Genomic DNA, 17,911 nt, shown 5'->3' with positions numbered 1-17,911 from the left:
GAGGAAGAGAATGAGAGAGGGAAAGAGAGATAGAGAGGGAGAGGGATAGAAAAGAGAGGGAGAGAGAAAGATGGAAAGAGAGGGGGAGAATGAGAGTGGGAAAGAGAGGGAGAGATAGGGAGAGAGAAAGAAAGAAGAGAAAATGAGAGAGGGAAATTCATGGTAGAGATGGGGAGAAAAAAAGAGGGAGAGAGAAAGAGGGAGAGAGATAGAGAGAAAGAAAGAAGAGAAAATGAGAGAGGGAAATTCATGGTAGAGATGGGGAGAAAAAAAGAGGGAGAGAGAAGAGGGAAAGAGAAGGAGAGATAGAGAGGGAGAGGGAGAGAGAAAGAGGGAAAGAGAGGGGGAGAATGAGAGAGAGTGGGAGAGATAGGGAGATAGAAAGAGAGGGAGAGATAGGGAGATAGAAAGCGGGAGAGATGGAGAGAAGAGAGAATGAGAGAGGGAGATAGAAAGAGGGAGAGATAGAGAGAAAGAGAAGGAGAAAGATAGAGGGAACATGGAGGAGAGATAGAGAGAGGGAGAGCTAAACCCTAAAGAGAAAGAGAGAGATAGAAAGAGGGAGGGATAGAGTTATGTAATTATGTATATATATATGTAGTTATGTATACATGTGTATATGCATGTATATAGGTGCCAAGAGAGGGAGCATAGCACTCGATGGTCGAACACTTCTTCTTAGGTACAATCCCTTTTTAATCATGGCATTGCGGTTTTCAATTCACTCACGTATGGATTACTGCAATGCACCTTTGATTTTACCATGATTGAAATTGTGATGATATCTAAAGAGGTGCCACTAGACCATTGGCACTACGAGCCCCTACTTAGGTCTAATAGTATATGTGTATCTATGCAAGTGTGTATGTATGTACTGTGCAAGTGTGTACGTGTGTATATACATGTATGTAAGCACTAAGTATGCTTCTATATATGTATCTATGTGAGTGTGTGTGTATGTATGTATGCAGATATATGAGTGTGCGTACATATATGATAGATCTTGTGTGTATACATGCTAGTTAAGTAGATTACATATGAGTGGAGTCAAAACCAGCTAGGTCCTAAAACTTTCCAACACATCTCTTGTAGATGTTAGATGAGAGACCATCTGGTGGAGAAAAACCATCTCATTCTTCCTTTGACTGACCATCCGTCCTACTAGAGAGATGGTCAAGTATCGAGAGAGACACATAGAGTTTGATACTTGGTGATGGTTGTTGAAAACCATCATATGTCTTGTGAGCAATTCGACTCAGCGATTGGGACAGTACAAGCAGTAAGTGTAGACAATTAATATTATATTAAAAATTAATTTGGATTATTGATTTATCTAATTTGTTTTTGGTTGGTGTAGAGTCAAGGCTATCCAATGTATGCATCTCAAGACAAGGACAAGGACAAGGAAGAGGATGAGGAGGATAATGATAGATAAAAAATGTTATGTACTCCTTTTCTACAAGTGTAAATGTGGCACAAAAAATCCTCATATTTTGTATATAAGACTCATTTAAAAATTTGACTTTATTCGTAATTCTTTCAAGTATTTTTCTTCTCCGTCTCAATTTATAAATCGAAGATATGAGTTGAAAGTTTATTATTAATTTTTTTATAATTTTCAAAAAACAATTGATATTTCATATGTTTTATGCAGGCCAGTAATAAAGATGCTCATTTGGGCCACCCAAAATGAGCATCTTTATTTTAGAAAAACCGTATAGCGATAATAGACGCATATATATTCCTGCAACAATTGTTGTGCATATTGCCGAAAAACCATTATTATGTTTATTCCCACTCTTATTGCTACATACACAAAAATTCTCTCTGTTTTTCTTTGCTAAAACGCACCATACTGGCGGTTCTAGAGTTTTCCTCTTAGTGTCAAGAGGTTATTGATCATGTCTCAATATACATGTGATATCTACATTGTGGTCCTATTTAAAAGATCCCCACCCCCCTCTAATGTACACATAAAAGTATACAATTTTGTTTTGATCATCTCTCCACCTAAGCATTATAATAAACCTTTTTTCAATTTATAAACATGTATAAATATCACAAAAAATAAATCACCAAATCTAACTGATTAAACTTTTGATCTACTACGTACATATATAATCGTTTTTTTGTGATGCCTCCATGTAAGCAAATGATTCGTAAAAGAACTTCTTTTTTGTGCAATCTAAGATCTACTTCATGCATACAAGTCAAACTTTCTATGCTACACATAAAGAAATAAGCATCTCTAATGCTTGGAATCTATGCCATCGATACAACTTGAACATGGAAAATTAGTTTTTTCAAGACTGATCTATTCCTTCGAGGTAAGAATTCAGGTAGTCTTGCCCTCCTCATCAACACTCCAATCGTCAGATACTTTTTCTTACATAATGTATGGCAGACAAAGGAACCGCCGTGTGTTTGAAGGAGGTTTTGAGGTGGCAAGCTTCGTAGAAATTATACAAGAAAGCAAAGTGCTAATATGGACGCTCGGGTGCAAGCAACACTCGGAGGATTGGTCTAGGACTACTTGTGCCTTGTTGTCAGCAGATGGAATGCCTAGGACGGAGGAAAATCTTGGCTATCGGGGTAAATAAAAGATCTCAGAAGGACAAGATAATGGACCTTGTGTATCAAGGAAGAGGGGGCGGGTTGATAGGGGTGGCTACCCTGATAGTCAATGTAATTATGGTCCCTGGATGATGTCATGGCTCAACAAAAGCATGACAAGACCTTGTAATTTTTTGGGCTGTTCAATATAATTCACTCACAATTGTGAGTTTTGCTATTAAAAAAAAAAAACATTCTTTGCTACGTGAAAAGTATTAAATGTATCAAAACAATAGCTTTTTGCTTATATAAGTCTCAATCTATTTCAAATCTATTTCATGTATAAATGTTTTATATATATAAATCTCAATCCAATTTATATATGTAGGTCAAATGATATACATCTCAATCTATTTCATACATTAAGGTTAAACATTGTGAGTCATATACAAAAACTAAAGTTTATGTGATTTATAAAACACAATTAGAAGAGCTAGAATCAAAACGTTTTCTTTTTGAAGTTCTAATTTACTTCATCTCTCTCTCTCTCTCTCTCTCTCTCTCTCTCTCTCTCTCTCTCTATATATATATATATATATATATATATGTATATATGTATATATTGTGTATACATATCAATACTCAATGTGATGCATAAATATCAATTTAAAGATTCACAACAAAAAAATCAACATCCATGAATTTATAAGAATAAAATAACTTATCTTTTGATTTTTTTCCCTTGAGACTTAGAGAAAATAATCACCAAATCATTGAGGATCAATATAGATGTAAAATTTGGTAACTCTATTAGAAAGACCAGCTCCAAAATGCCCCAAAATCTTAAGAACAACTCTTCAAACATGGGTATCTAAGTTTTGACTAGAAGTTTATGATAATTTTACTTTTTGTTTTATTACAAACTTTTCTTGTGCATGATATGTGCGAAGCAAAGGAGGCCATAATATTCTACTTTTGTGAATTAAAATCAATCGCCCTCTAATGCTATGTTGAGTAGAGGGAGGAAAAGAAGAACAAAGACACTCTGCAATCCCAAAGTGTGTAGAGGACTCATAGTAGATGATCTATGCATAAAAGAACTCATAGTAGATGATGTATGTATAGAAGGGACTAGGATGCTATATATAGAGTAGCTTCACATACAAGCTATCACAAAGAATAGATTCATATATACGCTCAACATACATATCGCAAATGGATGCTTTGGCTCATGGAAATGCACTCTATCTAAATGGTTGAATAAGGGTGGTGGGTTACTTTATACAACACAAGTGATTCAGGTGGTATTGACTACACACCACCCATAGCCACTAGCCACTCTCCATACTGGTCACCATCCATCAGCCATTTTCTAACCGGCCATCATCCAACACTGTTTCACCATTTGATATTATACAGTGGACATGCAGAATATAAGGTGTACCCACTTCCATTAGGAGAAACTTGGACTCAATTTTGGGTCCTGTAAGAAAGCCAACTCAGCATAGAGAGTGGTAATTATGAAAAATGCAAAAGTTCTTTTTTGAAATTCTATTTCTCATAGTACATACGTAAAAGTTTGCTCAATCACTTAAATGCATGCTTGTACAAAATGCTTTTCGAGAGCCTAACTTAAGTGTGCACAAAAATCCATGTCTGTGAATCTTTTTTTATTATAAAAAAAGAAAAACTCACAATTGTGAGTGAATTATATTGAACATCGCAAAAAATTACAAGGTCTTGTCATGCTCTTGTTATGCCATGTCTATGAATCTTAATGAGTGATGTGATGTGCGATGAGAGAAAACACATAAGAGTTATTTTCAAAATACAAAAATAATGCCACAGATACATTCGGAACGTCCAAAAACCTTAGGATGGCTCTTTGAAACGCTGAAATCTGAATGCTATATCTTGAGCTAGAGACGTCAGATTTCAACGTTTCAAAGAGCTATCCTAAGGTTATTGGACGTTCCGGATGCATCCGTGGGCTTAAATAATGTGATATCTTAATCCTAGGGCCTCATGAGGTCAGAACCAAGCGAATAGAGGTCCTAGAGACTCCTCAAGAGCCTCTATTTGCTTGGTTCCGACTCCTTCATAGTCTTAAATAGTAACTATTAATCACTATCAAGTACGATCTGTTCGAATTTAACTTGTGAGTACTTCATAAAAAGGTGATTGATACTTATGCGAGATGCACAAGTACAAGTACTTCACTTTATAGGATAGCAACATCGGGTCATAAAAAAGCGTTCGGCGCTTGTGCAAGATGTCATTATCAAGCGCCTTACTTTTCTGATGATAGTGACAATTTCACCAAAATGGTTTTCATGGACATTTTCAAAATGAGAAAAAAGGTTTTTTCAACGTAACATTAGCCTTCTTTCTATTGGCTAAGGAGCATTCTCTCACTAGAGCTAAAAGGCCCAAAAATGAGTCCATTTCTTTCCTAATGTGACACATTTTTTAGACTTATAACTACCTAAAATCAAGCATTGTATGGAGACAATATGGAATATTACTATGGTTATGCTCACTTTTAATAGACAAGAAGTAGTGTCTACACAAAACCCATACTACATAAGACCCAATTGAAAGCCTTGACTATCAATTGATCGTACAAAAATTGTACTTTTGTATGTAAAGACTCTCTTCATCTATAGATCATGTGTCACATTAGGAAGGAAAAAATATGAATCTCAAAGGGGCATTGTAAGAGCAACCAATCAAATTTTAGTCAACAAAAGGACATAAATGAAGGGGCATGGATAGCCCATATCTACGTACCTCAAAATTATATCATGTAACATATCTATAAAAAGAGCTCAACAATGCGCTCCAAATGCACTATTATCTGACAAATTTGAAGTTAAAATGCTCAAGTTATGACCATTCAAACAAAAATACAAAAATTGGTGGAACCATGGTCAGGGAACCATGGTCAGAAGCACGTTCTCATTTGCATAGAGAGTATATTCCAAAAACATAAATACAAAAACTGATGGAACCATGGTCAGAAACACGTTCTCATTTGCGTAGAGAGTATATTCCAAAAGCATCTTTAATCTGAAAGAATCCTTTTGGGGTTGATTTTTTTCCTAAGAGAGTTGGAAATGAGGCGGGGAGGGGGGGGGAGGGGGTGTGGTTCAAGTATTAATAAACCCCTATACAATGTGCATTTGCAAGGTACTTTTAAAAAATCCTATGCTAAAATATTGACATTTTATTAAAAAATGGATTGAAAAAATCTCTCTTGTTAACATACCTCTACTAAATTGCTTAAATTTTCAAAAATAAAAAACCTATCTCGCTTAACTCACGTGGTATATTAACATGGTTATCTAGTGGAACCCGAAGTGTGATCCTAAGAGATACTTGAATGAAACTTTAGTACCACTCGTATGTTTCAAAAATGTATTGCACATCAATTAAGCATACGTTAAGAAGCTTAATTTCATTTATTGCTATCGTTTTTTCCATGTGTGCAATTGCATGAAGCGTGCTAATGAAAACCTTGTGTTAACGATACATTTGTTTTCCTACACAAGACCTATAGACGTAAGTCTCATTTTTCATTATTCTATGTCATCCAGTAGATACACTCACAAGGTCTATTCATGTCAAATTTTTTTTAATGATTAACTATTAGATCTCTCCAATCTAAAAAAATAAACATTCTCTTAAAACATTTCAAATGCATAAGCTAAGGGTGAGTATAGAAAATAAAAAGACCCATGTAAATCAAAAGTCATATAACTATTAGATCTCCCCAATTTCAAAAAAATAAAAATTCTCTCAAAACATTTCAAATGCATAAGCCAAGGGTGAGTATAGAAAATAAAAAGACACATGTAAATCAAAACTCATGGGAAATGAAAAGTAAAGAGACATTTCATCTCCATATAAAAGAAAAGAGATGATCAAGTGCACATCATATACATTTGTGTTTTTCTTTTCTTACTTTTTTTTCTTTAGCATTTTCTTAGTGTCATTGCACTGCATAAGCGTTTCTTAGTGCCCTTAAAGTTGTCTTAGAAAAATACCTTAGAATATAAATAGTTTTTTCAATATAATATACATTCAAAACAAAACTAGTTAAGTGTCTTTTTTTTTAATTTTACAAAACTCACAATTGTGAGTGGATATTATTAAGAACAAAAATATACACCAATCCTCGAGCTCATACCGAACCTTGAGGGTCAAAAGATTACAAGTTATCTGCCTGGCAGAGAAACCACTCCTATTCCTCGGCTTTATTTATTACAATATGTTATGTATTGTTCTAAACCAATCCTCTAAGGCTTGTTTGCCTCCGATAATGTGGATCATCACTCTTCTCTCTTGCATGATTTCACACAAGCTTGCCACGGCTAGATCTCCCTCAAACACGCAACGGTTCCTTGCTTGCCAAATATGGTGCAAGAAGTAGTATCTGATTATTTGAGTGCAGACAAGAAGAGCAGGACTTCCCATCCTGTTACTACCAAAGAACATATCATTCTTGAAGAACTTAATTTGCCATGTCCTTTGAATCCACTTGTATATTTTCCCAGCCATGCCCCTGATTGCCTGGCATCCCATGAAAATGTGGGATAGGTCTTCACTAGCTATTCTTCACCCTGAGCAACAATCGGACCCGATGCCTCTTTCTTGTATCTTTACGACCGTCTTGGCAGAGCATCCCACATCACTTTCCATAGAAATATCTTCATATACTGAGGCCATCTTGGCTTCCAAATGTTCTCCATGACTCCCTCCCACCGTTTTTTCGTCTAGTGCCTCTTCCATAATTTGTTGAGGGGGCTACACCAATTAGCCTCGTGCATTAATGCATGGTAAATGCCTTTAGAGTGTGATTTTTAAAAGAGGCTACTCCCGGGCCATCTCCAAGCGTCCCATTCAAAGTTGGATTCACAAATTGGCATCACCACCTTATCAAGCTCTTTAATCACCCTAGAGACTAGTAAGATCTCAAAGCCATCCAGTTGAAATTGGATGGCTAAAGAGTCAACAGTTTTCTAGCACTTCTTGTTGCCATCCCAGAATTGCTCTAGTCGAAGGAGCCCCTTATTATTCACCTTCCTGGCCATTTCTATCCAATAAGGGCTTTGTGACGGTCCCAATATTTTAGAGAGCCAAGGGGACCAGTGCAATATGGAGTTCTTAAAGTATCTGGTTACTTCCCTCCATTCCAAAACCTCAGCAGCACTTTTGCACTTCCTCATAAGCTCCCCTGAGAGTCCACCAGATCTAAGATAAGACCACTTCAGAGCGAGAAGTTTTTCGTGCATCACAACCCCCTTCCACTTTCCCCCTTTCGATCCCAGTTTTGCTGCATAAAGCATTTCCTTGGTCATGATAGCCCAAGCTTGGTCCTGTTTAGCCAATGAGACCATAAATTTGGCACAAAGGGCCTCAACATGAGATACAGGGTTAAGAATGCCGAGCCCTCCTTGGTGTACCGGGCGAGCAACTACCGGGAGCCCACTGCCACTACCATGGCCGGGAGGTTTTCGTGTTGTTCTTTGACTGTGGGTTACGTACACCCCTACGGGGACTCCCAGGTGTCTAAATATACTCCCTTTTGAGTAATCTCTCCTGTCCAGAGTGCAGGGTCAAAAGAGTCATTCTCCGACAGGGATATTAGTCTTGACTTCTCTATATTGCACTTGGATCCCGAGTCCACGACAAATGTTTGCACAATCTCCAGAGCTCTCGTGACAACTTGAGGGCACGCCTTCAAGAATAGGAGCGAATCATCTGCAAACATTTTGGCCAGTAGTAGCTGGTTGTTGCCCGGCAATGCCAGACCTTGAATCTCTCCCCTTGCAGCACTGGCTTCGAGCAGAACTTGACATGAGAAAATATACGCAAGATGCAGTGGTGAATCAGGGGCTCTTTGAAGAACATAATGTGATTGGCAACGCTTCGCTTGGCATGAATGACATAAGTGGTGTGCATTTAAATGCACAAGAGGTTGTTGTCAAGTTTGTTATCAAATGTCTTTTCTTCAATTGTACTATTTTTGGATATGCGTTAGAAGGAATCAAATATTATTAGTGAGTGTGAAAGCAAGGTTTTCTCCTCCAAATTTAGTTGTTGGAATGTAATATTGTGACTGGAATGAGTTGTTGATATGTATGGCAAGTGATGTGTATTCAATAAAGCATGCAAGTTCTTGATGATCTTCTTATTTCGAGCTGTTGTCTCTTGGAATGTGCATATAACATGATTTGTCCAACAAGGAAAGATGAGGAAGCTTAAAGATCTTTTTTTCTCCCATACTCACAATTTTGAGTTGAGAGACTTAATATTAACTTGAAAAGAATACAATTTCCTCAATCACTACATGTGCCTTGAGGGGCTAGGATTCCATTAGAGACGTGTACATAGAAAAAGATACTCTTACCCTCTTGAGCGTTCTAAGCAGCTCAATGCAGACCTCCATTCTTCACCTGTGTTAGTTGTCCCACTTGCTCCTACGTCATGCATGAGCTCAGTGCTCTGATTTGTCAAAATGAGCTACATCTAGTTTGCCCTCAAAACTCGAAGGTTCCTAGCCTTCCAGACTTGGTTCAGGTAACAACACCTTTGCATGCACACCAAAACGGCCTGGTTTTGGATGCCAGGTCCTCCCAAGATCAGGAGATGATCTTCCAAGTCCTTCTCACCCATTTGCAAATCCTAGCAGCTTGCCCCCGCGAAGTAGGGCACTGGGCGAATAGATGCAGGGGGTCTTCACAGGCTTCCCTGCATCTAGAGAAAGTTTCAGAGCCGATTCCTCTAGCGGGCGCCTTAATCCTAGTAGGAAAGGCTCCCCATAACACTTTCCATATGAATATCTTATGTATTTTGGCCCTTTAATCTCTCACATAGTACTAACACTCCTTTGCCAACGTTCTTCTGACTAGTTTTTCTTCCATATTTTGTTGAGTGGGGCAAACCAATCCGTTTTGTACACCAACACCTTATATGTACTCTAGGTCTTGGGGAGGAAAAACACCTTGTCTTTTGGCCAATGCCAGGATCTTCAATCCAATTCTGCTCCGCTTGCAGGTGGAGATAAGGATGACAACACTTCCAAGAGTCGACTAATCAAAAGCCTTTTGTACAACCCCAACTTATTGCACCACCATGAGCTCCACATCCTTCCAACAAAAGATTTTGGCATCCAAAGATACGAGACTCTAGAAATTCCTTTGTTGTTAACCAGCCGTGCAACTTCCCTCCAAAAGGGGTTCAAGGAATCCCTTCCAAGTTTGGAGAGCCAGGGGGATCAATTGTGGGAGGAATCCTTGAAATATCTAAAGTTCTCCCCCCATTCTAGGGTTGACGCTGCTTTGTTGCACTTTCGTGCAAGTTCTCTTGTACACACACCAAGTTTCAGGGATGTCTAGAAAGGTGCCAAAATCTTATCTAGCACATAGGCCTTCTTCCATATGCCCCCTTTGGAGGCAAGCTTTGCATCGTTTATCATATCCCATGCAATGATAGCCAATTCCTGTTTTTGGTTCGTCAAAGAGACAACAAGTTTGACACACGAGGCTTTTGCATGCACCATGGGGTCCATAATCCCGATTCCTTCTTGATTCTTAGGTCTCGCTACCCATTCCCATTTCCCCCATTGGCAAGGGGTTGTGATTTTCATGTTTCTTTTCCACAAAAACTGTTTGATAGGATTCAAGAATTTTTTCCAATTGGATTTGCTCAATTTTAGCAGCTACGACACGAATGCAATGTACGGTAACATGAAGGCATTAATCACCATGGATTTGCTATGGAAGGGGAGCAGCACAAACTTCCACCTTCTCATTTTTTATTGTTTATTTTGGCCAACAACCAGTCAAATCTTTGCTTATCCATAATGCCCACCCCAAGTGGAGCACCAAGGTGCCTAAACATTGTGCCCTTGCTCTCCTGACCAACCGGCGGGGTCGAACGAGTCGTTTTCTAAAAGAGAAATCAATCTTAATTTCTCAATACTACACATTGAGCTGGAGGCTGAGGCAAAGAGCTGAACAATCTCAAGGGCTCTTTTTAGTGTTTCTGACTTGGCTTGAAGAAAGAGCAATGAATCATCCACAAAAAGCTTCACAATCAGTTGTTTACCTCTAGGTAGTGAGAGACCTTGAATTTCCCCTTTTGCCGCACTGTCCTCAAGTAGGGTCACCAATGGATGAGAGCCAATAGCAAAAAGCAATAGGGCTAGGTGGCGGCCTTGCTTGATCGAACGCTTCACCTCAAACCATCCCACTATCTTGTTGTTGAATAGGAGACCAGAGTGACTTCCTTCCCCCAGCGTGCAAACTATCGCACACATTTTGGGTCCAAAGCCTAAGGCCTTCATGACTGCCTCAATGTAGGACTATGTGATTCTATCATAAGCCTTATCTAGGTCGAGCCGAAGGAGGATACATTCTTTCTTGGTGCAAGAAGTGTATTCAATGCCAACCATGGTAGTCAGGATGTTATCATATATTGACCTTCCTTCTGTGAATCCATGCCGGTGAGGGTTGATGATTCTGATCAATGTTGGAGCCAGTCTTAAAGCAATTACCTTAGCAATGATCTTGTATGCACCTGATCTCATGGAAATGGGCCACCAGTTCTTCAGTAGAGAGAAACACACCAACTTGGGAATAGGTTTGAGTCAGCCCTCTTTTCAGGTTGGCATCCAAATTCCCTTCTATCAGAGCCCTGCTATCTAACTGTGCTCTCGGGATTTTAATATCCTCCCAGAACTCTTTGAGAAATTCGGCAATTAGTCCATCTCACGTAAGAGAGTTTTCCTTCGCCATCGCCTGCAAGGTAGTCCATCACTCATCAACAGATATTGGCCTCTCCAATGCTTTTGCTTCCAGTGGTAGTAAATCATATTTGACCGTACCAAGCAGAAGGGCTCTGGCCTCCTCGGCCTCCAGAGTGCAGACTTTTGGCTGACCAATAATCTGACTGAGATGGTTGAGCATGAGCTTTAGCCATCACATTCTGGTCTCTTACTGCATTCCTCCTCTCGTCAGTGATTGCTATAATAGCATCCCTTCTTATTTTTACTTTTAGAGCTCTGAAGAAATGAGTTTGGCTAGCTGCTTTGGGCTTGAGAGCCAGCTCTCTGGTTAGCATACGGGTCTTATTGATCTCCTCAGCTTGAAAATCTGCTAGATGTGCTTTGGCCTCTAGCCATCTTTTGTGCTCTTCCTCAAGAGCTCTTCCTTCTTACTTTCTTCTGGCTAGTTCTTCTACTTCTTCCTTCAGCTCCCTGTTTGCATCCTCTCGAGTCTTTTTTTTCCTTTGGGCCCTGTACGTTTTATCGTTGATTGGATGTAATGCACCAGAGCGGGCTAGGCTCGAGGGAAGATGTGGGAGCTGGGAGCTCAAGGATCTTTTTAAAAGATGGGAAAGAAGAGCTTTCTCCATATGCAATCATCTATGGTTGCATCTCAAAGGTATGTGGAATTATGCAAGAAGTGTGATACAAGCAATTTAGATGTAATCTCTTGGTTTATAACATTGTGCTTGACAACACGCTGGCCAATATGTATACCCAATGCTATATATTCAGGGGAAGTTTTGGATGTTTACGGGTTCTCTCTCTCTCTCTCTCTCTCTCTCTCTCTCTCTCATACGCACGTGCACAAAACATATCTCATTTTTGTATTATGGATATGAAGAGGGATTTTAATTTTGCCATATTTTCTACACTTATTAAGTAAACAAAAAGGTAGAGACCATAGTGAGGAATAGGAAACACATGGTTGCACACATTTTTCACACCGCATATTTTGTAAATTTGTATATATGGACATGATTCCGTGTGTCAAAATGACATGTGGTATTTCTTGTTGTGGGATTTTAAACTTGCATTAGCAAGCATATTATATGCGGTGCAAGTCGATTGACTAGAACTAGCCAGTGGGTTTACTTAAGTGCTCGTTAAGGAGTTTCTTTAGTTCTTACTTGTATATAAAACTCATGTAAAAGCTTAAAATCCTTGATTCACATATCATAAATTTATAGGTTTGGGGCCTTTTTGGATCCTAATGCTTTTTGATGCGGTTTTTTACTCTTGACTAGCCTTCTGTGATTGTAGTTGTCCTATGGTAGCCTACTATTCACATGAAATTTTCACGTAGCAGTGCATAGCTTCATAAATTGCCATCTTAAAAAAAATTGTATTGAAAAATTTTGGTAAATTTTTAGGATTTAAAGAATCACTTTTGGAGTTGTGGTTTGGAAGATACCGTCTATTTCCCACATGGTATAGGATATGGCAGCCCATAGCTAGTTTGATGTAGAGAACTTGTGAAAGCTTACATGTTTTGTGGAATATATGCATATCAAAATTTTGGTTTTAAAGAAGGAATTATTTAAGGGAGAATCTCTTTTTCTCAAGTGCATTGGTTGGCATGTGCAATAATTACATGCCAAGGCAAGTACTTCTTAGTTGGTTTTTGGTGCCGATTTCATGTGTTGTGCACTAATTGGAGGGATTGCTATATAATTGGCTCCAACTTTTGTTTCCTCAAATAGTGTTTTGGTGCCTTCCACCTTGGATCTTCTTCAAGTGGACTTCAATTGACACCTTTGATGTCTATGATGGCAAGGTTTCCTGAGTTTTATGGTCATGTAGGTGAAGATGTTGATGCATTCATCAAAAAATTATATTTCTTTTGCTTTATTGCCAATAAAGAGGATCCAATGCTTATACTAAATATTTGGTTCTTTTGCTTGAAAGAAGATGAAAGGACATGGTACAATGATTATGAACATCCATTGAAATCGTGTCAACCTTAACAAGTGATGAAATATCATGAGGTTAAGAAGTGATTCTTTGAGAAGTTATATCGGGTAGAGCATCTAGAGAAAGTATGGCTTTCCATCAAGAGTCTTATGCAAGGTGAAAATGGAAAAGTGGATGTGATTGTAAGGCAATTTAACGAGTTATGGAGTAGATGATGTAATGCTTTGGGCAATCAAGTTCCTCATCTTATGCTTAAATTGACCATGTTTATGCAAAGTTTGCGGGTTTATTTGAGGCTAAAGGTTGAGCTTAAAAGGCCAAAAAACGTTTGATAATGTAGTGAAGGTTGCAAACTATAAGGAATGGAAGCTAGATAGCTTGGAATATTGCCGGGTGATATGAATTCAAAGTTTTCTCTATGTATTGATGTAGATATGAAGAAGGCCTCTCATTTATATCTAATCATGGGTTTTCTCTTGAAATTTTGCAACAATCATGTGATGAGGATAAAGAGATAAAGAAGAATGATACTCATGCCATGCCATCCTTTCCTTTATGCATTCTAATGGTGCTACACTTGACAAATATGATGAATCTAGCACAATTGATGTGAATAGGATGGGATTCGTACTATCTTAAGGAATGAGCATGGTAGAAATCAAGATTTAGATTAAATTGTTGATGTGTCCAATGAAGAGGAGCATGTATGTAATTCTCAAGTGGATGTTGTGCCGCTCTTCATTATGTATGATAGTTGAGGATGGTTTGAAGGTCAATGAAGGTAATTATGTGAATGAGGTTGATACTTATGAAGTTTCTCAAGTTCATGCTAGGTTGAGTCAATGCAAGAGAGTGATGATGCTACTAAGAATCGTGGATGAAGACTCTGTTCATGAGAAATGACATGACCATATGCTTGATGGTATGATTGAATATTTCTTGTTTCAAGGAGACAATGTGGAGAGCATCAAGGACTTGGAAAAACATGAATTTTTCTTACTAATTCATCGAATGGTTATGGTCATTGATGCTTTGCATGATTCTCTTATTGAAGAGTATAATGTATCCAATTTGGATGACATGGTGCCAAGTACATGTTTACCAAATGGTTAATGATAAGAATAATTTTTTGTTATTCTTGAGAGTATAATGTGTAGAAATATTCCAAGGATTTTTTCATAAATGAGGTGATGATGGATGATTCCTCTTTATGCATGTTAGTTCAGATCTTTTCTTTTCTCAAAATGGGATTGGATGATATATGTGGAACGCCTTTTGATGATGGTCATGAATATGGTTTTATATGCAATGTTATGGATGCATTTTTTCAAATTCTATCATAATTTATGCTTTATGGTCTTTTGATCTAGACAAATGATCAATAATATGTGCTTATTTCTACTCTAAGCATGAATGTTCTATTAGACTTTGGGGTTTAACAACTATGTTGCGTGTATTTTGGACACCCCATTCTTCATAAATTTGTACATATGGACATGTTTTTTGTGTCAAAATGGCATGTGGGGTTTCTTCTTGTGGGATTGTTGATTTGCTTTAGCAAATCAAGCACATGTACGTGGGGTGCAAGTCGCTTGACTAGCACTAGCTACGGGTTACCTTAAGTACCCATTAGTGATTTTCTTAACGTATGATTTGTATATATCTCACACTCATGTAAAAACTTAAACATGTTAAGATAAATATCATTATTTTGTATTTTTGGTTCGTTGTTTCTCCTTCATGCTTTTTGATGCAATTCTTTATGCTATGACAACCTCCTCTTCGAGCCAATTATGCACATAGCGGTGCATGGACTGAAAAATTGGCTTCTTGAAAAAAAAAAGTAAAAAATGTTGAGAATTCTTGAGGCTTGAAATTGCCCCTTTTGGAATTGTGGTTTAGAAGATACAATCTATTTCATGCAAGGTACTATAAGCCCACAGACAGTGTGATGTAGAGTAAGTTGTGAAAACTTACATGTTTTGTGGTATATTTAAACTTTTAAATTGTGGCTTTAAAGAACAAGGATAGTCTCTTTCTCTCAAGTGCATTATAATTATTTGTAACTCCATGTTAGGGTAGGTGCTTCCTAGATTCCATGGTGGCCTTTTGGGCGGGTTTGTGCTTGTAAATTCCCAAGGGATCACTTGTCTTTGAGTTGTAGTTATGTGGGAGTTTCATTGGATATAGTTTGGGGTGCTGATTTTGTGTGTTGAGCACTATTGGAAAACATTGCTGTAGAGATGCCCCCAATTTTGGCTTTCCCAACAACGTCTTCAAAGTTTAATTATAATATCAAATCCTTCATCCTTTGAAACTAAATAAGCTCTTTTAATAATTTTTGTACAAGGTTCACCATAGATTTTGATGTCTTGTTATTTTGGAAAATGAATATATTGTACAACTCAAGTGAGAAAACTAACCCTTGAAAATTAGGACTACAAAAGTGAGCTTCACCAGAATCTTCTATAAGATAATAGAATAAAATAAAATTTCACAAATATACAATTATTTCAATAGACTTTAAGTTATATGTACAAGAAATCAAAGAATCCTTGCAACTTTGTGGCTTCCTTTGTTTCTGCAAAAATATTAGTGAATTTGCCTTAAAAATTTAGAGCACAATCCTAACTTTCTAAATTAAATACCTCACTGTTCTATGTTTTCTCTAAGTGAAAACCTTGTAGCTTTTGTATCACAATGAATCACTACTACATTGTACAACCAATAAGTTTGTGTTAGCATTTTATGCCATGACAAATTCCGATCCATATGATAAATGCAACAAGAACACAAGAAAGTATAGCCACTAGTTTGATTTTTGCTTGCTTCATCCACATTTCAATCCTCAACATCTCCCCTTGTCGTTGAAAATTTTCTGCCTATTCAATAAAAAGTTACGTTATTGGGAAAACTATCACCTCTTCCATAAATACTAAATAAAGAGTTTCTTATGCTTACTTGTGCTTGTAGAACCTCCATTTCATCAATTTCTAATTTTATCTGACTTTCATGGACCTGCATAAGAAATTAAACTGATCTCAAAGATTGTAAAAGAAATAGAGACAAACAGGCCACTTGAAAAGTGACAAAAGTTTTTCAATCATCACCCCTTCTCTTGGGTTGCAACCAAACAAGGTATTAAGCATTCATGGATGGAGCCATAGAGGAGACTTAGGCCCGCCAAGTTTTATTTGAGTATATTTCTAGTAAACTCAAGAATGACATTGAACTTTCTTTTCAATCAAGCCTACATAATAGATTTATTCGTTATGATTATAATCTTGTAGCATATCGTGCAACATACACGAATAGGATGAGACTTACCATGCCCTTTTTGCTAGTGGAACATCATTCTATATTGTCGTACTCACAAGTGTGAGTGGTAGAGATTTATTAGCATCTCTCTATATTAAGAGTAGCTATATCTGATCATGCACCCAACATGAGGTTTCTTCCTAGGATCCTATTTGATAGATGGTAGAGTTGTATTAGCATCTCTCTATATTAAGAGTAGCTATTCACGAGAAGGTATATCTGATCATGCATCCACACAAAGCACAATATGAGGTTTCTTCCTTGGATCCTATTGAATTAGATTGTAGATTTAGATATATGCATAAAATTGGCAAGTAATTTTTCTTGAGACCATGTTTGGCCATTAACACTAATTTGGTAACCTAACAAAACATAAAAGTGTATATTAGGTCTTGGGAAATAATTTCATACTCTTGCTTAGAATGTTATTTATTCTCATGTCTACATGAACTTGGAATTGAGAGACAAATCAATATGGAAAAAATAAGTAATGGGTAAAATTCCTACCATTTGAGCTCGACAAGCTTTAAATTGGATGCATGGATAACAGAAAATATAAAAATGATAAGGTAAATCGAATCCTTTTTTTTGCAAACTCTATTAAGGCCCATTTATCACAAAGGCTTAGCCATTTGGATCTTTCGGATCCAGCTAGCATGTTAGATGCACCACTCCTATCTCTTCTCTTTTCACCATATTGAAGTCTCCTACCAATAGCCATTCCCATTCGACACGAAATTCCTTAAGCTACCACAGACATTGGCTCTATCCTTCATCAAACAAGGTCCATAAATGTTGATTATGGTGATTTTTTGATTTGCCCACGTAATCTTAACCCCTAGAGCTCTTCCAGAGGGATGATTCAACACTACTTCTGATTCCAAGTCTCTGTCCACCACCAATAAGATGCCACTATACTTACTAGAACCTCCTATGTATAATACCAGCTTTGTTCCTATAGCCTACCATCTTTTACTAGAAGCATCAAGGTGATGCTCCTGTATCACCCATCAGTTAACTCCCCCGACTTTTTTTACTTCCTCCCAAAAGAGGGTGCTCTTCTTTTGGGTTTTAAGCCCCTTCACATTCCATGAGAGAGTACCAACTCTTCCATTACTAAATTTGGGATAGAAACTCTTCCACCTCTAGAATTTCTACTTTCGCGCCTTCTTTCTTGTTGTTCTCCTCCATCGCATCAATCCCATTCTCCTGTGTAACGTTAAGGTTTTTGAGGATTACCGTCCCGAAGAACCTCAAAGATGTTATCATATAGGAGGGAGGATTTGGGGATATCTG

General features: G+C 37.7%; 1 protein-coding gene across 1 annotated transcript in view; it reads right to left on the bottom strand.

The window, feature by feature from the left end:
* Positions 1-15,849: 15,849 nt before the first annotated feature.
* The window catches only part of LOC147461010 (vesicle-associated membrane protein 724-like), an 88,558-nt gene continuing 86,496 nt past the window's right edge, over positions 15,850-17,911 (bottom strand). Inside the window, exons 4-5 of the mRNA XM_086499972.1 lie at positions 16,259-16,315; positions 15,850-16,179 (exon numbers count right to left, since the gene is read on the bottom strand). Coding sequence (XP_086356098.1) covers positions 16,036-16,179; positions 16,259-16,315 — 201 coding nt within the window. The 3' untranslated portion in view covers positions 15,850-16,035. The remainder of the gene's footprint in view (positions 16,180-16,258; positions 16,316-17,911) is intronic.

The sequence above is a fragment of the Adiantum capillus-veneris genome, chromosome 3, assembly GCF_014529385.1.
Source record: "Adiantum capillus-veneris isolate H3 chromosome 3, ASM1452938v2, whole genome shotgun sequence".
Lineage (NCBI taxonomy): Eukaryota > Viridiplantae > Streptophyta > Polypodiopsida > Polypodiales > Pteridaceae > Adiantum > Adiantum capillus-veneris.
Note: the sequence above shows the minus strand (reverse complement) of the source record. Positions and strands in the feature narration are given on the sequence as shown.